The sequence below is a fragment of the Somniosus microcephalus genome, chromosome 34 (genome assembly GCF_052327205.1).
Source record: "Somniosus microcephalus isolate GS21.2 chromosome 34, FLI_Smic_1.0, whole genome shotgun sequence".
Lineage (NCBI taxonomy): Eukaryota > Metazoa > Chordata > Chondrichthyes > Squaliformes > Somniosidae > Somniosus > Somniosus microcephalus.
In genome coordinates this window covers 17,207,427-17,230,470 of record NC_141020.1, presented here as the reverse complement: position 1 = coordinate 17,230,470, position 23,044 = coordinate 17,207,427, and the positions used below count along the sequence as shown (strand labels likewise).

Here is a 23,044-nt window from a genome sequence, read left to right as displayed (position 1 = left end):
GATGGCGGGGGAGTCCAGAACCAGGGGTCACAGTCTAAGGATAAGGGGTAAGCCATTTAGGACTGAGATGAGGAGAAATTTCTTCACCCAGAGAGTGGTGAACCTGTGGAATTCTCTACCACAGAAGGCAGTGGAGGCCAATTCATTAAAGATATTCAAGAAGGAGTTAGATATATTTCTTAAGGCTAAAGGGATCAAGGGATATGGGGAGAAGGCAGGGACAGGGTGCTGAATTTGGATGATCAGCCATGATCTCATTGAATGGTGGAGCGGGCTCGAGGGGCCGAATGGCCAACTCCTGCTCCTATCTTCTATGTTTCTATCAAGTGAGGGCAGAACAGGGTGTGACGCTGAACGTCCCTGCCCGGTTGAATGGCCCGCTAGCTCTCGCTGTCCAGGCTCACACCGTTTGGGTGTGGCCGTGGGGGTCGGTCACCTGCCCATAGAACTGACCCCCAGCTCCAAACATCTCCCCCAGGACAGGAGGAAGAGAGAACTTGGGAGGAACAGGAGCAAGACATTGGCTGTGAAGCACTTTGGGACATCCCGAGATCGTGACAGGCGCTATAGAAATGCAACTCTTTCTGTCTTTTCATTTTCTTGGTATGAACCCACTCAGGCCCACGCCCAGGACTAAGTGCAAACCCACTCAGTGGATAGCACTCTCGCCTCGGAGTCAGAAGGTTGTGGGTTCAAGTCCCACTCCAGAGACTTGAGCACATAAATCCAGGCTGACACTCCCAGTGCAGTGCTGAGGGAGTGCTGCACTGTCGGAGGTGCCGTCTTTCGGATGAGACGTTAAACCGAGGCCCTGTCTGCTCTCTCAGGTGGACGTAAAAGATCCCAGGGCACTATTTTGAGGAAGAGCAGGGGGAGTTCTCCCCGGTGTCCTGGTCAATATTTAATTCCTCAATCAACACTAAAACAGATGATCTGGTCATTATCACATTGCTGGTTCTGGAAGCTTGCTGTGCGCAAATTGGCTGCCGCGTTTCCTACATTACAACAGTGACTCCACTTCAAAAAGTACTTCATTGGCTGTAAAGCGCTTTGGGACGTCCGGTGGTCGTGAATGGCGCTACAGAAATGCAAGACTTTCTTTTCTTTTCAGTCTGACGGTCCCAGTCAGTGTTCCCCGTAAATTCTTTCTGGTTCGCGCGCCTTCAACGGACTGCGCGGCCCATTCAAGAGTCCGCGCGTACGCGTCTTTTTCAACTTAAAAGGCGGCTCACCGGCTGGGCGCGACCCCTGGAGTGCAGCGCGGCCGCCCGGCTTAAAGGGAATATTGCTCCCAGTACAGCACTGAGGGAGTGCTGCACTGTCAGGAGTGCCGTCTTTCAGATAAGACGTCAAAGTGAGGCCCCTGTTTGCCTGCCCAGGTGGAGGTAAAAGATCCCATGGCACTAATTCAAGGAACAGCAGGGGGAGTTCTCCCCGGTGCCCTGGCTAATATTTATCCCTCAATCACCATCTCTAAAAACAGATTATCTGGTCATTCGTTTCATTGCTGCTTGTGGGAGCTTGCTGTGCGCGCATTGACTGCCGCGTTTCCTACATTACAACAGTGACTACACTTCAAAAGTACTTCATTGGGTGTGAAGCGCTTTGGGACGTCCTGAGGTTGTGAAAGGCGCTGTAGAATGAAAGTCATTCTTTTTTTTAAAAAAAAGGGGCGTACGTACCATGATGTCAGGCACCGGAATGTTGACTCCACTGAAGAACTGGTTGGAACTGAATACCTTTTGGTGTCGAGGGATGAGATCCCCTGTGGGAGCAGAGAGAAAACGTGATGCACAGTCCGTGCGCGGGGGGGGAAAAAAGCGACCGAGGTACAACACAGAGCAAGATCAAGATAGATGTCACACCCCGGCCACCAACATCCAGGCACACTCAAGTACCAGGGATGGCTGTGACTAGTATGGTCTGCACAGTAAGACCCTTAAAACCAGCTCGATAAACACGTCGGAGGCTCACTAACCAGAGGACACAGATTTAAGGTAATTAGCAAAAGAGCCAGAGGGGAGAGGAGTTATAGAAACATAGAAGATAGGAGCAGGAGTAGGCCATTCGGCCCCTCGAGCCTGCTCCGCCATTCAATGAGATCATGGCTGATCATCCAAATTCAGTACCCTGTCCCTGCCTTCTCCCCATATCCCTTGATCCCTTTAGCCTTAAGAAATATATCTAACTCCTTCTTGAATATATTTAATGAATTGGCCTCCACTGCCTTCTGTGGTAGAGAATTCCACAGGTTCACCACTCTCTGGGTGAAGAAATTCCTCCTCATCTCTGTCCTAAATGACTTACCCCTTATCCTTAGACTGTGACCCCTGGTTCTGGATTCCCCCACCATCGGGAACATCCTTCCTGCATCTAGTCTGTCTAGTCCTGTTAGAATATTATAAGTTTCAATGAGATCCCCTCTCATTCTTCTAAACTCCAGCGAGTATAAGCCCAATCGACCCAATCTCTCCTCATACGTCATTCCTGCCATCCCAGTATCAGTCTGGTGAATCTCCGCTGCACTCCTTCCATGGCAAGAACATCCTTCCTCAGATCTCACACATATTTGAAGGGGAAAAATTGCAGGGCGATGGGGAACGAGCAGGGGGGGAGTGGGACTAATTGGATCGCTCTTTCAAAGAGCTGGCACAGGTACGATGGGCCAAATGTCCTCCTTCTGCGTGCTGCGATTCTATGATCAACACTTCTGTTCACAGGCCACCCACTGTATCTTGCACGCTGACACTTCGGGATTTCGCTCATTTTTCACCGGTTAGGCATTTAAAAGTTTTTTTTTAAAGTGTGAAATAAGCTTCTCAGCCAAAGGAACACCCCCCACGCCTGAAAATTGGCACAAGAACGTCCCAGGCACGTGGGCGTCGCTGGTAAGGCCGGCATTTATTGCCCATTCTTGAACCAACTGCATGGCTTGCTCGGCCACTTCAGAGGGGCAGTAAAGAGTCAACCATATTGCTGTGGGACTGGAGTCACATATCGGCCAGACCGGGTAAGGACGGCAGATTTCCTTCCCTGAAGCACATTGGTGAACCAGATGGATTTTTACTTCAAGGTCACTTTTACTGATACTTTTAAAATTTTACGTCTAAATGTAGGTATTTTTAAACTGAATTCAATTTCTCAAACTGCCATGGTGGGATTTGAACTCACTTTGGTTTTATTCGTTTATGGGATGTGGGCGTCGCTGGCAAGGCCGGCATTTATTGCCCATCCCTAGTCGCCCTCGAGGAGGTGGTGGTGAGCCGCCTTCTTGAACCGCTGCAGTCCGTGTGGTGAAGGTGCTCCCACAGTGCTGTTAGGGAGGGAGTTCCAGGATTTTGACCCAGCGACGATGAAGGAACGGCCGATATATTTCCAAGTCAGGATGGTGTGTGACTTGGAGGGGAACTTGGAGGTGGTGGTGTTCCCACGCGCCTACTGCCCTTGTCCTTCTAGGCGGTAGAGGTCGCGGGTTTGGGAGGTGCTGCCGAAGAAGCCTTGGCGAGTTGCTGCAGTGCATCTTGTAGATGGTACACACTGCAGCCACGGTGCGCCGGTGGTGGAGGGAGTGAATGTTTAAGGTGGTGGATGGGGTGCCAATCAAGCGGGCTGCTTTGTCCTGGATGGTGTCGAGCATCTTGAGTGTTGTTGGAGCTGCACTCATCCAGGCAAGTGGAGAGTATTCCATCACACTCCTGACTTGTGCCTTGTAGATGGTGGAAAGGCTTTGGGGAGTCAGGAGGTGAGTCACTCGCCAGCCTCTGACCTGCTCTTGTTGCCACGTTCTCTGGGCTATTAGTCTAGTAACATAACCATTACATTACAATAACCTGTGACAAGGCCTCAAAGCAGAAAGGGGGCAGTGCTGACTGAGAACGATAGTTGGGGATACTCAAAGCCAGATATGGTCAGGTAGAGCCAGCCGCAGTGCTGCAAGGGTTAAAGACCATTACTGTGCTCCGATATTACAAGGAGACGCCCCCACCCACCCATACCCTGAGTTACCGAGGTCTGAGGATTGAGGGGGGAACTAGGCCACAGCCTCTGCTTGCACCAGTTAATAGTGTTTTCTACTCAGAGATTATATATAAGATTCTGAAGGGGATTGACAGGGTAGATGCTGAGAGGCTGTTTCCCCTGGCTGGAGAGTCTAGAACTAGGGGGCATAGTCTCAGGATAAGGGGTTGGCCATTTAAGACCGAGATGAGGAAGAATTTCTTCACTCAGAGGGTGGTGAATCTTTGGAATTCTCTACCCCAGAGGGCTGTGGAGGCTGAATCGTTGAGTATATTCAAGGCTAAGACTTTTGGACTCTAGGGGAATCAAGGGATACGGGGACAGTGCGGGAAAGTGGAGTTGAGGTCGACGATCAGCCATGACCTTATTGAATGGCGGAGCAGGCTCGAGGGGCCTTGTGGCCGACTCCTGCTCCTAATTCTTTTTTTTCTTATGTTCTTATTCCTTGCAAAGCTGGGCAGAATACGGGATACACGGTGGGTGGTGTGGGTTGCCAATGCTCCAGGACTGTCCTGGCGTCTCCAGGAATTAAAAGACTGATCTCCTGGACACTGCGGCCAGCAACGCCCGAGGAGAAAAACCACAGGGGTGTTCATTTTTGTTTATTTGGTGATAAAAAATACTGGAGATGAGGGTGTGAGGCCGTTTGACTGACAGTCAAGAATCATCCAATCAGCTAGCTAAGAGTCTGCTCGCTTTCCAATTGGCCGTGGGAAGGCGGGGCACAGCGAGGATGGGCACCAATGGTTTTTTGTTTAAATTCATTCACGTGGGCGTCACAGGCACGGCCGGCATTTATTGCCCATCCTTAAGTGGTGATGATCCACCTTCTACAACCGAGTGTCTGGCTGGGCCATTTCAGAGGGCAGTTAAGAGTCATCCACATTGCTGTGGGTCTGGAAAGGCTGGCATTTATTGCCCAGCCCTGGTTGGCCTGAGAAGGTGGTGGCAGTGGTGAGCCGCCTTCTTGAACCAACTGCATGGCTTGCTCAGTCACTTCAGAGGAGCAGTTAAGAGTCAACCACATTGCTGTGGGTCTGGAGTCACATCTAGGCCAGAACGGGTAAGGACGGCAGATTTCCTTCCCTGAAGGGCATTAGTGAACCAGATGGATTTTTACGACAATCATGGTAGTTTCATGGCCCACCTAGCTTTGTATTCCAGGTTTATTTATTTAATTGAATTTAAATTCCTCAGCTGCCGTGGTGGGATTTGAACTTGTGTCTCCAGATCATTAAGTCCAGGATTAAGAAGGCAAATGGTATGTTGGCCTTTGTAGTGAGAGGGTTCGAGTACAGGAACAAGGATGTCTTGCTGCAGTTGTACAGGGCCTTGGTGAGACCACACCTTGAGTATTGTGTGCAGTTTTGGTCGCCTTATCTGAGGAAGGATGTTCTTGCCATGGAAGGAGTTCAGCAAAGATTCACCAGGCTGATACCTGGGATGGCAGGAATGACGTATGAGGAGAGATTGGGTCGATTCGGCTTATACTCGCTGGAGTTTAGAAGAATGAGAGGGGATCTCATTGAAACTTATAAAATTCTGACAGGACTAGACAGACTAGATGCAGGAAGGATGTTCCCGATGGCGGGGGAGTCCAGAACCAGGGGTCACAGTCTAAGGATAAGGGGTAAGCCATTTAGGACAGCGATGAGGAGGAATTTCTTCACCCAGAGAGTGGTGAACCTGTGGAATTCTCTACCACAGAAGGCAGTTGAGGCCAATTCATTAAATATATTCAAGAAGGAGTTAGAAATATTTCTTAAGGCTAAAGGGGTCAAGGGATATGGGGAGAAAGCAGGGACAGGGTACTGAATTTGGATGATCAGCCATGATCGCATTGAATGGCGGAGCAGGCTCGAGGGGCCGAATGGCCTACTCCTGCTCCTATCTTCTATGTCTCTATTACTAGTCCAGTACTCTAACCGCTATGCTACCCTACCCCGTAGTATAGTGGAGGTAGAAAGTCATGTGATGAAACCTCAAGGAGTGTAGCCAACCAGCAAGGGCAACCCTCGGTCGGGGTAAATTATTAATACACTCCTGCCTTTGCAATTCAGCAGTGAAATACTTTTAAAAACTAGTAGTAACGCAGGTAAAGCTGCCTCAATGATGGTGCTCCCGTCCTCAGGAGCAGCCGACAATCAGTTAAGGTGCCCCTTCGCAGCACTTATCGGTTACTCAGTATGCTCTCAATTAACATGACCCGTTAGACACAACAAACACATTCAATGCCAGACAGACCCCAAACAGACAGAGACGGCTGGAACTGACCCGGCCTCCTCCCACCGACCCGGGATCTGCCACTTACCCAGCGTCCTCCTGATTAGATAGAGCTGATCGACGTCCGAGCGGCCAGGCCAGAGCGGATTGCCCGAGATGAGCTCGGCGAAGACGCAGCCTATGGCCCAGACATCCACCGGGGGGCCATACTGCGTGTCGCCGACCAGCAACTCCGGGGCGCGGTACCAGCGCGTTGCCACGTAATCAGTGTAATCGTCCCCCGGACCAGCTGGAACACAGCGAGTAACATCAAGACGTCAACATGTCGAGGTCGGCAGAGGCCAGTCACACCTCCCTACTACAAAACTGTGGTGGGGTCCCAGGAGGGGGGTCCTACTGTTACTGCCCGAGCTTCTCTTAGCTGGGCCCACCAGCACCGTAAGAGAATCAATCTCCTCCTTTAAAGAAAATAAGGTCTTGCATTTCTATAGCGCCTTTCACAACCTCAGGATGTCCCAAAGCGCTTTACAGCCAATGAACTACTTTTGAAATGTAGTCACTTTTACAGCATGATTAAGAACTGTAGCTACTTTTGAGCTAGTGTCCACCTGTGGCATTGCTCATGGATAGTGTGGGTTGGAGAGACAGCTGTAAAATAAAAAGACTTCTATTTCTATAGCACCTTTCACGGCCACTGGACATCCCAAAGCTCTTTACAGCCAATTAATTACTTTTGAAGTGTAGTCACTGTTGTAATGTAGGAAACGCAGCAGCCAATTTGCGCTCAGCAAGCTCCCACAAACAGCAATGTGGTAACGATCAGATAATCTGTTTTAGCGATGTTAGTTGAAGGATAACTATTAGCCCAGGGCACCAGGGAGAACTCCACTGCTTTTCTTCAAAATAGTGCCATGGGCTCTTTTACGTCTACCCGAGGGGGCAGACGGGGCCTCGGTTTAATGTCTCATCTGAAAGATGGCACCACCAACAGTGCAGCGCTCCCTCAGTACTGGCACCTGGAGTGTCAGCCTAGATTTTATGCTTAAAATTCCCCCCCCCCCCCTCCACTATATTACAGGAAACTCTCGTTTAAACTGCACCTAAATATCCAGAATTCTCTATTAACCGGCAAAATTCTCGCTCCGAAAACAACACCTCAATAACCGGCAATGTTACCGAGTCTGAGTCTCCCGCGGTGGCCGAGTTAGTCAGTGGGGGTAGTTCTCCAAACTGCCACTACTCGGCTTCTTGGCGCTGTCGGAAGTCGGAACACCTCAATACCCCTGTATCAGGAGTCGGACTCTCCCGCGCTGCCGGTAGTCTCTTCCGATCTGCCATTTTACAGGGGTACTGTGTGTCTCCCACACTGCTGGTAGTCACTGCATTGCATTACCCTCAACTGGCAGTACTGTACTTAATCAAGCATCTTCCACCATCCATTTAACACAACATTCTGTAGGTGAGTGCCCAATTACTGTATACTGCACATTTCTTGATTTTTTAATTCTTCTCTGTTAAAAATAGCCTTGGTAGATAACCATCTCCGTCATCCGGAATTTTTGATCAATCGGCAACACGGCGGTCCCGTCGGTGCCGGATACCAAAGAGTTTCCTGTACAACAGTGGCTAAGCTTCAAATGTAGTTCAGTGGCTTTAAAGCACCTTTGGGACATCCTGAGGTAGTGACAGTCGCTATATAAATACAAGTTCTTTCTTTGTTTCTCTGGTCAACTCCAAACTCAACCCAGCTCAGATCAGGTAGCAAGAGAAGCTAGACTTGGGCCCCATCTCCCTTCCCCTTCTGTAGCACTGAGTTATCGCCCGCACCACCACCACAACCACCCCCCCGCCCCCAACCACCACCACCCCACCTCGTTGACATCGGCTCTGGCACCTCACGGTCGAGCAGTAAAAACAAACTCACTCAAGATTCTCGCGAAGCCGAAGTCACAGAGCTTGATGACCCCGTGCTTGGTGATGAGGATGTTCTCTGGCTTCACGTCTCTGTGGATGCACTGTGGAGGCATTGAAAAATCAGTCAGTAAATAACAAGCTTTGCAGCACTCAAGTGCGAAGAGTAACTCGTCACACCAACACCCAAGGTCATATAATGCGTTTCGTTCGATTGAACTCTGGAGTCAGGATGAAGTGCGTGTAATTTAGTGGCGAGCCCTAAAGGCTCGACGTTGGGGCTTAAATTTTTTAAAATATTAGTTCAAGACCAGCATTTATTGCCCAATCCTAATTGCCCTAGAGGTGGTGGTGGTGAGCCACCTTCTTGAACCGCTGCAGTCCGTGCAGTGAGGTACTCCCACAGTGCTGTTGGGGAAGGAGTTCCAGGATTTTGATTCTTGGTAGTGGTTAGTTACAACTGAGTGGCTCGCTAGGCCATTTCAGAGGGCAGATAAGGGTCGACCACATTGCTGTGGGTCTGGAGTCACATATCGGCCAGACCGGGTAAGGACGGTAGATTTCCTTCCATAAAGGGCATTAGTGAACCAGATGGGTTTTTACGACCATCTGGTAGTTTCACAGCTTTTTATTCCAAATTTATTTAATTAACTGAATTTAAATTCCCCGGCTGCCGTGGTGGGATTTGAACTCACGTCTCGGGATCATTAGTCCAGGCCTCTGGTTTACCAGCCCAGTAACATAACCACTGTGCTACTGTACCCCCATATGGCCATTTGCTGCAGAATGCACGATGGGTGTTTGGTGCTGTGGACCCATGGCCCCCACAATTAACCGAACTGGGACTGCCCAACTGATCTCATTTCCAGCCAGCATGTCCCTCCAGTACAGCTGGTCATGGCGTGGAACCAGAGGTCAAGTTCCAGTCCCGTCATCGCGAGGTTCTGAAACTGAACGTGGCCTCGCACCAGACACTGACCATGAAAGCTGCCGGAATATCGTTGAGGACCCAACTGAAGGGAAGGGAATCACAGAATCTTACATAGAAACATAGAAGATAGGAGGAGTAGGCCATTCGGCCCCTCAAGCCTGCTCCGCCATTCAATGAGATCATGGCTGGTCATCCAAACTCAGTACCCTGTCCCTGCCTTCTCCCCATATCCCTTTAGCCTTAAGAAATATATCTAACACACACACACACACACGCACACCCCGGCCCTCTTCCTCCTCCATAACTCAAGCCAACCGCAGCCCTTCAGAATCAGCGAGTTTAGCGGAGACCAGGGATCGAAGCTGCCCTCTGCTCACTGGATAGACTCACCCACCCATCGGTCGGCAGGGGGGTTGCTGTCTAACGGTTCAATGATGCGTTGCACCAGCTAAGCCTTTTCATGGAATGATGCAGCACAGAAGGAGGCCATTCGGCCCATCGTGCCTGTGCCGGCTCTTTGAAAGAGCAATCCAATGAATCCCTCTCCCTGCTCTTTCCCCATAGACCTGTACATTTCTCCTTTTCAAGTATTTATCCAACTCCTCTTTTGAAAGTTACTATTGAATCTGCTTCCACCGCCCTTTCAGGCAGCGCATTCCAGATCACAACTCGCTGTGTAAAAAAAAATTTAAAAAAAATTCTTCATCTCCCCCTCTGGCTCTTTTGCCAATTAACTTAAATCTGTGTCATAGAAACATAGAAGATAGGAGCAGGAGTAGGCCATTCGGCCCCTTGAGCCTGCTCCGCCATTCAATGAGATCATGGCTGATCATTCAAATTCAGTACCCTGTCCCTGCCTTCTCCCCATATCCCTTGATACCTTTAGCCTTAAGAAATATATCCAACTCCTTCTTGAATATATTTAATGAATTGGTCTCCACTGCCTTCTGTGGTAGAGAATTCCACAGGCTCACCACTCTCTGGGTGAAGAAATTCCTCCTCATCTCTGTCCTAAATGGCTTACCCCTTATCCGTAGACTGTGACCCCTGGTTCTGGACTCCCCCGCCATCGGGAACATCCTTCCTGCATCTAGTCTGTCTAGTCCTGTTAGAATTTTATAAGTTTCAATGAGATCCCCTCTCATTCTTCTAAACTCCAGCGAGTACAAGCCCAATCGACCCAATCTCTCCTCATACGTCATTCCTGCCATCCCAGGTATCAGTCTGGTGAATCTTCGCTGCACTCCCTCCAGTGTCCTCTGGTTACCGACCCTCCTGCCAGTGGAAACAGTTTCTCTCTACCTGCTCTTCCAAAACCCCATATAACTTTGAACACCTCTATTAAATCTCCCCTTAACCTTCACTGCTCTCAAGGAGAACCACCCCAGCTCCTCCAGTCTCACCATGCAACTGAAGTCCCTCACTCCCGGCCCCATTCTCGAACATCCTTTCCCCTGCACTTACGTTGTGCTTGTGACAGAAGTTGACAGCCTGCAGCGTCTGCCGTACGATGCTCTTCACCTGAACCTCTGCAACCCTGAAAGAAAGAGAAAAGAGGAAAAAAAAACGCTCCCGTCAATCACACCTCACCTCAGACCTGACCCTACACCAGACCGAACCAGACAGGCTCAAGTGCGTCAGTGGAAGTGGAGTCGGCCCTTGTTCTGGTTTTTTTTTTTTAAGAAGTCATGTTGCATTATTTAAAGCAACAGACACCAGCTGCAAAGAGTCTGATATTAATAGTCTCAAAGGTCTCCTTTCACTTGACAATTTAATTATCCTTTTAACCGAAGCCGTCACAGCGGCTCCAGACAGCACTGCCCTTCTGTGCCAATGAGGTGGCTGTGGCACCAATGAATTACTGTCGCGCAAAAAAACTAACGAGGCAGCAGTTCGCCGCCGGGCACAGCGGGAAGGGCACAGACTGGCCGGCGCTCACAGAGCAGGTTCCAGAACCGTCGAGAAGCTGAGAAGCTGAATTAAATCTTCCCCCCCACCCCCTAAATTCCTCCCTCTCTCTTCTGAAGCCTCTTGCTGAGCTCCGGCCGACTCTTGCCCCAGTCGGGCGTATCACATACCTGAGCAACATGCTATTCGACTGTGGAGGGAATCATACCCCAAGTCCCATCCTGTCCTTTGCTCAACAACCAACCCCACACCCTCACACAGGCACACTTTCTCAGATGCTAGGTATTCTGCGGCGAGTGTCTCACCTCCTGACTCCCCAAAGCCTTTCCACCATCTACAACCCACAAGTCAGGAGTGTGATGGAATACTCTCCACTTGCCTGGATGAGTGCAGCTCCAACAACAGTCAAGAAGCTCGACACCATCCAGGACAAAAGCAGCCCGCTTGAATGGCACCCCATCCACCACCTTAAACATTCACTCCCTCCACCACCGGCGCACCGTGGCTGCAGTGTGCACCATCTACAAGATGCACCGCAGCAACTCACCAAAGCTTCTTCAGCAGCACTTCCCAAACCCGCGACCTCTACCGCCTAGAAGGACAAGGGCAGCAGGCGCATGGGAACACCACCACCTCCAAGTTCCCCATCAAGTCACACACCATCCTGACTTGGAAATATATCGTCGATCCTTCATCGTCGCTGGGTCAAAATCCTGGAACTCCCTCCCTAACAGCACTGTGGGAGTACCTTCACCGTACGGACTGCAGCGGTTCAAGAAGGCGGCTCACCACCACCTTCTCAAGGGCAATTAGGGATGGGCAATAAATGCTGGCCTTGCCAGCGATGCCAATATCCTACAAACGAATAAAAAAAAAAATGCCACTGGATAATGACGTAAGAAAACTACTAGGCACTTGGTCGGAGTATTAAACAAGGCTTTAATCGACTGTTTCACAACATGGAGGTCTAGTTATCCTTCACTAGTTCCTGTTTACAAAATGTCGCTGAGCAAGCTGGGCCCGTACCAGAGTATTTATACTCTCCCTGGACAGCGCCACCAGCAGGCCGCCCAGTATATTTCATAAGTCCTTTCTACATAAATGGCACAATTTATGTCAGATAGTGATCAGGAGCAGAAACCAATGCTCCCCGTTAGCTGCGCTTTGCTCTGCGCAGTCCCTTTAAAATTCTGTGCGCGCCCAGTATTTACAATGTAAAAGCCGGTGAGCGGCCTGCGCGGGACCCTTTGAGATTACCGGGCAGCCGTGCACATTAGCCGGAACATTGGCAGGGACCCCTGGCTGCTTCCTTTCTCTAATGCACTGAAATTAACGAGCTGAGCACAAACCAGGGATCGAATCCGAGACATCCGGGTCAGTGCGGCTCAGTACCGGCCACGAGGTCCAATCGCTGTAAATAGCAATCGTCTGCGGTCAGTTAGAGGTTAATTGTTTCTCTGTACATTGGCGGTTGCTTGTAAATCTGGTGGCTCAGTCCTACACCTTAATTCACCAGTAACTGGCGATTGGGGGTGGGTGAACACCAAGTCAGGACACCAATATTGTGCCAGAACACACGAAACGGTTAAGCCAACAACCAAATGGTGAAATAACAGCAGAAAACGCTGGCAAAACTCAGCAGGCCAGGCAATATCCGTGGAGAGAGAAACAGAGTTAATGTTTCTGGTCGAAGACCCTTCGTCAGGACTGAGAAAAAAAAAAGCAGGAAATGAAACAGATTAAGAAGCAAGTTAGGGGGCTGGGAAATGGGGGAGGGGGATGAAAGAACAAAAGGGAAGGTCTGGGAGGGGTGAGGAGACATTGAGATGTTCAAGGCAAGAGACGAGATGGTAATAGGACAAGTAAAGAACCAAAAGGTGAAGACGTGGGGGCATCAGTTGTGCAGAGCCTTGGTCAGATCCCAGCTTAGTTTTTCCACAGGTGGAGGAAATCGAGAGCAAGGGGGCATAATCATTAAATAATCTTAAAATTAGAGCTAGGTCGACCAGGGGCGATGTCAGGAAGCACCTGTTCACGCAAAGGGCAGCGGAAATCTGGAAATCTTTCCCCCAAAAAGCTGTGGAGGCTGGGAGGGGGGTGCAATTGAAATATTCAAGTCCTTGTGCACCAGTCGCTGAAGGTAAGCATGCAGGTGCAGCAGGCGGTTAAGAAGGCAAATGGTATGTTGGCCTTCGTAGCGAGAGGATTCGAGTACAGGAGCAAGGATGTCTTGCTACAGTTGTACAGGGCCTTGGTGAGACCGCATCTTGAGTATTGTGTGCAGTTTTGGTCACCTTACCTGAGGAAGGACGTTCTTGCCATGGAGGGAGTGCAGCGAAGATTCACCAGGCTGATACCTGGGATGGCAGGAATGACGTATGAAGAGAGATTGTGTCGATTGGGCTTGTACTCGCTGGAGTTTAGAAGGTTGAGAGGGGATCTCATCGAAACCTATAAAATTCTGTCAGGTCTGGACAGACTAGATGCAGGAAGGATGTTTCTGATGGCCGGGGAGTCCAGAACCAGGGGTCATAGTCTAAGGATAAGGGGTAAGCCATTTAGGACTGAAATGAGGAGGAATTTCTTCACCCAGAGAGTGGTGAACCTGTGGAATTCTCTGCCACAGAAGGCGGTGGAGGCTAGTTCATTAAATATATTCAAGAAAGAGTTGGATTTCTTGAGGCTAAAGGGATCAAGGGATATGGGGAAAAGGCGGGGACAGGGTACTGAATTTGGATGATCAGCCATGATCGCATTGAATGGCGGAGCAGGCTCGAAGGGCCGAATGGCCTACTTCTGCTCCTATCTTCTATGTTTCTATGAGATCAATAGCTTTTTGTTGGCCAAGGGTATCGAGCGCTGCGGAGCAAAGGTGAGCAAATGGAGCCGAGCTGGAGCTCATCCAGGGCCTAACTGAATGGTAGAACAGGCTCAAGAGGCTGAATGGTCTACTCGCGTCCCTATATTATACAAGGTCCCTATACAGGAAACTTTGGTTTATCCGGGGGTTGTATGTCCGGAAACCGCGATCTAACGGCAGAAATCAGCAGCCGTTTTGTTAGTTTTTTTTTCTTTTTTCTTCTCCTAGCATTTTTTTTTTTAAACAGTCAGTCTCTGGAAAGCCTCTCTGAAGCTGTTGCTAAGCTACAGAGATGCTTCCAAGGTACGGGCCGACTGTTTACAAGCTGTTGCTAAGCAACAGTGTTTGTTGTCAGATACGGAGATGAAAACCTCCGTATCCTTCAACATTAGCGCTGGTCTGTCCGGAGGTTTTCATAGATCGGCATCACGCCGGTCCCGTCGGTGCCGGATATCGCGAAGTTTCCTGTATTATACAAGGACCATGTAACGCACAATGTATTATTCTGCTGCTAAGGTGGAGCGATGTGTAATGTAGCCTGCCCCTTTGAGGCCACTCTGTCCAATCGCTGAAAATAGGAATATTCTGCGGTCAATTAGAGGGTAATTGTTTCTCTGCACATTGGCGGTTGCTTGTAAATCTTTGGCTTCACTGCAAGTCCAGAAAAACCAGCAGAATAATGACTGGCTTTCTTTCCTCCCTCCCTTTTTTTTTTCTTAACATTGATTTTGCACCTAACAGAACGTGAAACTTTTAAAAGTGCGGCAGATGCACACGAGGTTCTTTTAAAAAAAAAAAAAAAAAAATTATAACATTTCTTGAGATCTTTGCAATATTTCACTGGGCGGGTGGTGGGGGGGGGGGGGCGCTTGCTGGGCAAGAGGGGAAAGAAATCCTTCCAATTTCACTGGGGTGAGATGTTGTAAAACTGGTCTGCCCATTGCCCAGTGAAGCCACCAACCCCTCAGCAAGACCAGGGTGTGGCTGAACCTGAGCGGGCCCCATTTGAACCAAAGTCCCAGAGGTGAAAGGTCAGGAATATATTTTTGAGCAATTCTTCATGACCTCCTACATACTATTATTACTGTATTACCTTTTATAGAGAAGAGTCTAAACTTTCATGGGCCTGCTCGATTATCGCCCTGCTCCCATTTTCCTTTTCAGCTGTACAGTTTTAATTAAACTTCAGTCTGCTTATAACTTTCCATCTCAGTGAGTTTAAAAAAAAAAGATAGCTCCTACAAGAAGCTGCTGTTTAATTGTTTCCCCCTCGGCTGATTAAGTCTGTTCTGCTTTCCCCTGAAGCCGGCTGGTTAGTATGCTGTGCAGAAGCCAGCTCTGACTGTAAACACGCTTGGTGCGGGAGCAAACACTGGCATTGCCGTGGCAACCATCAAACAGCCTGCTGTACTTGGCTTCCCCCCTCCACTCACTGGGTGTTTCTTGCTCTCTCACGCGTCCTCTTCCGTCAGCTGCACTGTTTTGTCCGCTGGCTCTTCCTCCCTTTCCATCACTCCCAATCCCTCCCCCCCCCCCCGCCCCCCGTCTCTAGCCGTCTTCACCATCCCTCGCCAGCACTGACTGGAGCACAAGGGGGCTCTCGTTACCCTGGAGACAGCGGAATGCCACCTGCAGGCCTACCATAGAAACATAGAAAATAGGAGCAGGAGTAGGCCATTCGGCCCCTTGAGCCTGCTCCACTATTCAATGAGATCATGGCTGATCATCCAAATTCAGTACCCTGTCCCTGCTTTCTCCCCATATCCCTTGATCCCTTTAGCCTTAAGAAATATATCCAACTCCTTCTTGAATATATTTAATGAATTGGCCTCAACTGCCTTCTGTGGTAGAGAATTCCACAGGTTCACCACTCTCTGGGTGAAGAAATTCCTCCTCATTTCTGTCCTAAATGGCTTCCCCCTTATCCTTAGACTGTGACCCCTGGTTCTGGACTCCCCGACTATCGGGAACATCCTTCCTGCATCTAGTCTGTCCAGTCCTGTCAGAATTTTATGTTTCAATGAGAGTCCCTCTCATTCTTCTAAACTCCAGCGAGTATAAGCCCAATCGACCCAATCTCTCCTCATACGTCATTCCTGCCATTCCAGGTATCAGCCTGGTGAATCTTCGCTGGCAAGAACATCCTTCCTCAGATAAGGCGACCAAAACTGCACACAATACTCAAGGTGTGGTCTCACCAAGGCCCTGTACAACTGCAGCAAGACATCCTTGTTCCTGTACTCAAACCCTCTCGCTACCAGGGGCCTTCTACCCCTGCTGGGCACATGAAATAAGCTGGCAGTAGTCCATTGGGCCAGTGGCAGGGAGAAGAGAGACAGTTGTACATAGTTTGTTGGGAGGGTGGGGGTGCAAATCAAGTCCCGAGTCACTGCAGTCTTCGTGTCCATTGAAAGTGTAGCCACGTCTGATGCCGTGGTGATTATGGTAAAGCAGACATGCGCTTCAGTCCTCCATTCTCCCTACAAGTTACCGGGTCTTAAAACCAACCCAACCGCAACTTCTCAATTCATCTCTCCTCTTCTTTTCAGTCTTCGTGCCCTGGCCTGGCCTACAGGGTGTTGGTCCTTATCTGATGACCAGCTAGTGTCTTATCATCCTTGTGGCCAGGGTGTGTTGGGGGGAGGAGGGGGGGCGGTAAAGTGAGGGGATGGTCGAGATGACACACATTCAGGCAATGGAAGGTCAGATCCACGTAAAACCGCTGTGTAATCCAACACCTCCAGTTCTCCAGGGCAATGGCTAACCAGTAATCCCCGAGGGGTGGGTCTACCACTGGGGGCTTGGGATTCCTCCCATCCAGGTAGCTGTGCAAGTGAACGTTCTAACAGGTAGCGGACAAGCAGCGGGACACTACCCAGTGGTCTGTAGGGGGAAGCTCTATGGCTTTCGCTGGTTACAGTCCAACAGTAGCCCTGTGCCCACTTTGGTGGTATCCCCAAGCCTCAGCTCTGCCAACCTGCACACAAGTCGGCAAGTTTAAAAAAAATGTATTTAAGGGATGTGGGCAGCTGGCAAGGCCAGCATTTATTGCCCATCCCCACTTGCCCTCGAGAAGGTGGTGGTGAGCTGCCTTCTTGACAATTGAGTGGCCATTTCAGAGGGCAGTTAAGAGTCAACCACATTGCTGTGGGTCTGGAGTCACGTATCGGCCAGACCGGGTAAGGATGGCAGATTTCCTTCCCTAAATGGACATTAGTGAACCAGATGGGTTTCTATGACAATCTGGTAGTTTCATGGTCACCATTACTGATACTAGCTTTTTAATTCCAGATTTATTTAATTAACTGAATTTAAATTCCCCGGCTGCCGCGGTGGGATTTGAACTCACGTCTCTGGATCATTAGACCAGACCTCTTGGATTGCTAGTGCCAGTAACATAGCCGCTATGCTACCGTACCCTAGGCGGGGTGTGTCCCTGTGGGGAGGGTGTGCATACCCTGACAAATGGGGGGAAAAAGCCCCACGCTCACGTGGTATCTTCCGAAAGTAGCTTAGAGACTTGATGTGGAATGTTCCAAATGGAAAACATTTTTTAATAAAATGCAAATGGCGGCTCCTGCAAGGACGGTAGACTAACGTTCTGTCTGCATGAAATGATCCCAATGCAGTGGAGTCGGGCAGGTCAGGCAAGCGCCTAAGCTCAGTGCCCCCCCCCCCCCCCGAAGGCCTCTCTGCCAGAGTTAAAGGCCGGATCGTATATCTCAATTCCTGCATGGATTAACCTTTTCCTCATACCCTTTGTGTTCGATTGTTGCTCCTCTCAGGCCTTTTGAAATGGTTTCCTTTAGTTGTTTAACTGCGCACAGCTGAACACGCAGAATTCTTCCCCCTTTAGGCCTTGGTGTGAAGTTCCAGGCACAATGCGTTGCCAGGCAACCAGCTAGTGACTCCCAGATAACGTGCAATGACAAAGGCCTCGAGCTAGTCCCTGGTGCCACCCACACTGCCAGAATGCAGCGATACCATTAACGCTAAGTGACTGCATGAATATAAAAAAAAACACATCACTGATAATAACTGGATTACACAGTTGAAAAGAACCTTTCATCTGCAGAACAGAGCGGAGGATATCTTTACAATGGCTTGTGTGATCACCTTTCCACCCCAGGTAGAAAATATTGTTTCCATTGGCTCATTAATGGAGAATGAGGAGCCACATTCTCCATCCAGAACAAAGCAGCCCGCTTGATCGGCACCCCATCCACCACCTTAAACATTCACTCCCTCCACCACCGGCGCACCGTGGCTGCAGTGTGTACCATCTACAAGATGCACTGCAGCAACTCGCCAAGGCTTCTTCGGCAGCACCTCCCAAACCCGCGACCTCTTCCATCTTGAAGGACAAGGGCAGCAGGCGCATGGGAACGCCACCGCCTCCAAGTTACACATCATCCTGACTCGGAAGTATATCGGCCGATCCTTCATCGTCACTGGGTCAAAATCCTGGAACTCCCTCCCTAACAGCACTGTGGGAGTACCTTCACCACACGGACTGCAGCGGTTCAAGAAGGCGGCTCACCACCACCTTCTCAAGGGCAACGAGGGATGGGCAATAGATGCTGGCCTTACCAGTGATGCCCACATCCCATAAACAAATAAAAAAGAAAAAATTAAGGTCCTGAGCCAGCCAAGATACAGCAGGTAGCAACATGGGTCCCTGGCTGTAAGTATTGGCCATGGCAAGATGATCACCCCCCCCGCCCCCAACCCCCCCAGACCCAAAGGACCCACGATCCCAACAGCAACAAGCTGTTTCTTGACATTAACATGGTTAAACAGGAGACGGCGACAAACCCAGGCTGCTCGACAGTGGGAGTTGAGGACAGCTGGATGCAGAGCTTGGAGGGAGGAACTGGAGTAATGGAGTGGTGTTGTTTACAGGCAGGGAGGCTGGGGTCAGTACCTACTGTGTATACCAGTGTAGGGAGGGCAGAACCTACCATATAGGTTGCCGAAGAGGTTTACTAGAATGGTACCATTTTCTTCAGTTATGTGGAGAGACTAGAAAGAAGGTTAAGAACATAAGAAACAGGAGCAGGAGGAGGCCAATCGGCCCCTCCAGCCTGCTCCGCCATTCAATAAGATCATGGCTGATCCAATCTTGGCCTGAACACCACTTTCCCGCTCTCTCCCCACACCCCTCGACTCCCTCGTAGTTCAAATGTCTGTCAATCTCCGCCTTGAATATATTCAGTGACTCCGCCTCCACAGCTCTCCGGGGTAGAGAATTCCAAAGATTCACGACCCTCAGAGAAGAAATTCCTCCTCATCTCCGTCTTAAATGGGCGACCCCTTATCCTGAGACTATGCCCCCTAGTTCTAGATTCCCCCACTAGGGGAAACATCCTCTCAGCATCCACCCTGTTGAGCCCCCTCAGAATCTTATGTTTCAATAAGATCACCTCTCATTCTTCTAACTTCCAATGAGTATAGGCTCAACCTGCTCAACCTTTCCTCATACGTCAACCCCTTCCTCCCAGGAATCAACCTCGTGAACCTTCTCTGCACTGCCTCCAATGCAAGTGCAGGAAACTCTCGATTTACCGGCACCTAAATAACCGGAAATCTCTGTTAACCGGCAAAATTCAGGAGTAGGTTCAGGTAAGTTTTACTTCATATTAGTGGCTGTTCCTGGATCTGTGGCTGTGTAACCGGGGTTCCTGCACTTGTTGCTATGCAACAGGGACGCTTGGTCTGTGGCCGGGGTTCCTGCACCTGTTGCCGTGCAACAGGGACGCTTGGATCTGTTGCTGTGTACGGAGCTCTCGTACCTTTTACTATACCTCTCTGTAATCCGGACTTTTTGATAAACCGGCACCACGCCGGTCCCGGATAAAAAAGAGTTTCCTGTATATCCTTCCTTAAATATGGAGAACAAAACTGCACGCAGTACTCCAGGTGCGGTCTCACCAGCGCCCTGTAAAGCTGCATCAAAACTTCCCTACTTTTACACTCCATACCCCTTGCAATAAAGGCCAACATTCCATTAGCCACCCTAATGACCTGCTGTACCTGCATGCTAACTTTTTGTGTTTCATGTACTCGGACCCCCGATCCCTTTGTACCGCAGCATTTTGTACTCTCACTCTGTTAAGTAGCGATTTGATAGAGGTGTTCAAAAGCATGAGGGGCTTTCCAACAGTAAGGAGAAACTGTTTCCCTTGGCAGAAGGTTCGGTAACCAGAGGACACCGATTGGTCATTGGCAAAAGAACCAGAGGTGACATGGGGAATTTTTTTTGTTTAAAATGCAGCGAGATGTGATGATCTGGAACGCACTGCCTGAAGTGGTGGAAGCAGATTCAATAATAACTTTCAAAAGGGAATGGGGAAAATATACGAAGAAGGGAAATTATGGGGAAAGAGCGGAGGAGTGGGATTAACTGGATAGCTCTTTCACAGGCTACAATGGGCCGAATGGCCTCCTCCTGTGCTGCATCATTCTATGATATACCAGTGTAGAGAGGGTGGGGTCGTTATCTACCGCGTATAGGAGACAGGAAGCCGACACTCGTAGTCGGGGCTTTAAACGTGATTAAGGAGCGACACGCTGACCTGGACTCACTGCGCTATGCTCCGTGTGTGGCGTTTGTTCTGGCACAGCGCCACGATTCGCGGTTGCCAAGTAGGGTAAAGTAGCACCCCTGGGGAGCGAGCCAGAGTCCGCATCAATCACACCACCCAGAACACGATCGGAGGCCAGGGACGAAATTGTTTTAGTTCACCTTTAGAACGGAAAGCGGAACCTTTCGGCACTGCAACTTTTAAGGGAATTGATGCAAAGTTGGACAGCTTTTTAAAGAGAGAGAGAGAGAGAGAGGGAGGAAGGAGGGAGGGGGTGTCACTCACTCACCCTCTGGGGTACTTGTCCAGCTCGTTCAGTACCGTGTGGTCACAATATTCGAAGACCAGGTGTAGTTTGCGCTTCCGTCTGAACACCTCCAACAGGTTGACCAGGTTGACATGCTTGAGTTGCTGTTAAGACAAAGAGGCAATAGCAGAGGAGGTGCCCCAGGCCCAGTCTACCTACAGGTACATCGTAAATCAGACACATTAACTGCTCACCCAACCCTGGTATCCCCTTAAAATAAAACAGAAATGACTGGAAATACACAGGTCAGTCAGCATCTGAACAGAGACCCTCCATCAGATAGCCGATACATTATCCTCTTGGCTAGATATTCCGTATCGTCCCGTCTGGGCCCATAACTTTTGAAATCGCAGGTAATTGAGCTTTCGCACGCCAAGAGGGACGTGGAGCGCTAAATCAAGCGGCAACCACTTCTCTTAGGGCCCTAAAGCGCGAGAGCGGGGCGGGAGCGGCAGAGCGCTGGACACCGTGGAGCGCAAAGATACCGGCATCGGAAGCTGCTTCCCTCGCTTAAAGGGAAGGGCCATTGATGGCGCACAACCCACTTCTGCTCAGCTTGGTGTTGCCATTACAGCCCCCCGGGCGCTCTCCGAGAGTGGAGGGCTTGGGCATCTCGCAGCAGCAATAAAGCATCGAAAACTTCCAGCAGGCACCAGACTGGCGCAAAGAATAAAGCTTGGCCTACCTGAAAACCACTGCCTTTAATTAGCGCTCCCCAATCGGCCAGCCGAGGTGACGATGCCTCCTCTTCCCGCCGTTGCTGACGCCCGCCGATACTGCGGGGGTGGGGGGGGGGGAGGCAATTTCACATCCGGGGCGGCAAAGGGGCGCTGCGCACTTTATGACGTCACGATCTGCGAGCCGCTGGAGGGCAAGGCGGGAAGAGTTAGCGCCAGCACTAAACCAGCTCATGGGTGTCGCTAAATTCGCCGCTAACCCATAGTGCCCCTTTACCGCCCCCCCCAGGCGCTAATAGGAGGCGCAAAGCAGCCGAATTTCTCCCCGTGTATCGATGCTGACTTGACCTACTATGTCATAAGAACATAAGAAATAGGAGCAGGAATAGGCCACTTGTTCTTTCCCTATTATATTACCTGGTATTCCCAGTACTTAAATGCCAGTGTGGCTCAGTGGCTGGACCCTCGCCCTGGTTCACAAGGCCCCACTCCAGAGACTTGAGCACATCACCCAGGCCGACGCTCCCAGTGCAGTACTGAGGGACTGGCTGCACTGTCGGAGGAGCCGTCATCCAGACAAGGCGTTAAACAGAAGCCATGTCTGCCTGCTCAGGAGGGCATAAAAGATCCCAGGCACGATTCGAAGAGGAGCTGGGGAATTCTCCCGGTGTCCTGGCGCACATTCATCCCTTAATCGCCACCAAACCGATTAACCGGTTGACGTGAATCAGTCATTCATGAAAGAAAGACTTATGAAATAACACTGAGCGGCCTGCGGGTGGCGCTGTCCAGGGAGAGTATAAATACTTGGGCATGGGCCCAGCTTGCGCAGGACATTCTTAACAGGAACTAGTGAAGGACACAACTAGACCTCCATGTTGTAAAACAGTTGATTAAAGCCTTGTTTAATGCTTAGACCAAGTGCCCAGTAGTTTTCTTACGTCACCGGTCATTTACTATATGTGGAACCTTGCTCTGCAGAAATGTATTAGCACTGAATTTGCCTACAGAAAAACAGTGACCGCACTTCAAAAGTAACTTGTTGCTTGTGACGTACTTTAGGACGTCCTGGGGGGATGTGAATCTACACAGACTTCTCTCTCTCTCAGTACAGGAAACGCTCGATTTACCGGCACCTAAATAACCGGAAATCTCTGTTAACCGGCAAAATTCAGGAGTAGGTTCAGGTAAGTTTTACTTCATATTAGTGGCTGTTCCTGAATCTGTGGCTGTGTAACCGGGGTTCCTGCACCTGTTGCTAAGCAACAGGGACACCTGGATCTTGTGGCCAGGGTTCCTGCACCTGTTGCTAAGCAACAGGGAAGCCTGGATATGTTGCTGTGTACGGGGCTCTCGTACCTTTTACTAAAGCTCTCTGTAATCCGGACTTTTTGATAAACCGGCACCACGCCGGTCCCGGATAAAAGAGAGTTTCCTGTAATAAGCAGAGTTGACAGGGTGGGGTGGGGGTGGGGTGGGGGGGGCGCAGCCTCAATGGTCCTGTACAGTTAGAAGTAAAACACACTCCCATTCTTACATGTGGGGTTTTGAAATTGCGCTGGGCCCAATCAATCGTGACCGCGTTTGTATGAAGTTCCCCATCTCCGCCATTTTCACCACAACATT

General features: G+C 50.0%; 1 protein-coding gene across 1 annotated transcript in view; it reads right to left on the bottom strand.

Moving 5' to 3' along the window:
• The window catches only part of LOC147096831 (cyclin-dependent kinase-like 1), an 83,933-nt gene that overhangs the window by 17,236 nt on the left and 43,653 nt on the right, over positions 1-23,044 (bottom strand). Inside the window, exons 2-6 of the mRNA XM_085973476.1 lie at positions 20,724-20,845; positions 10,547-10,619; positions 8,165-8,255; positions 6,329-6,529; positions 1,683-1,765 (exon numbers count right to left, since the gene is read on the bottom strand). Of these exons, the coding sequence (XP_085829602.1) occupies positions 1,683-1,765; positions 6,329-6,529; positions 8,165-8,255; positions 10,547-10,619; positions 20,724-20,845 (570 nt within the window). The remainder of the gene's footprint in view (positions 1-1,682; positions 1,766-6,328; positions 6,530-8,164; positions 8,256-10,546; positions 10,620-20,723; positions 20,846-23,044) is intronic.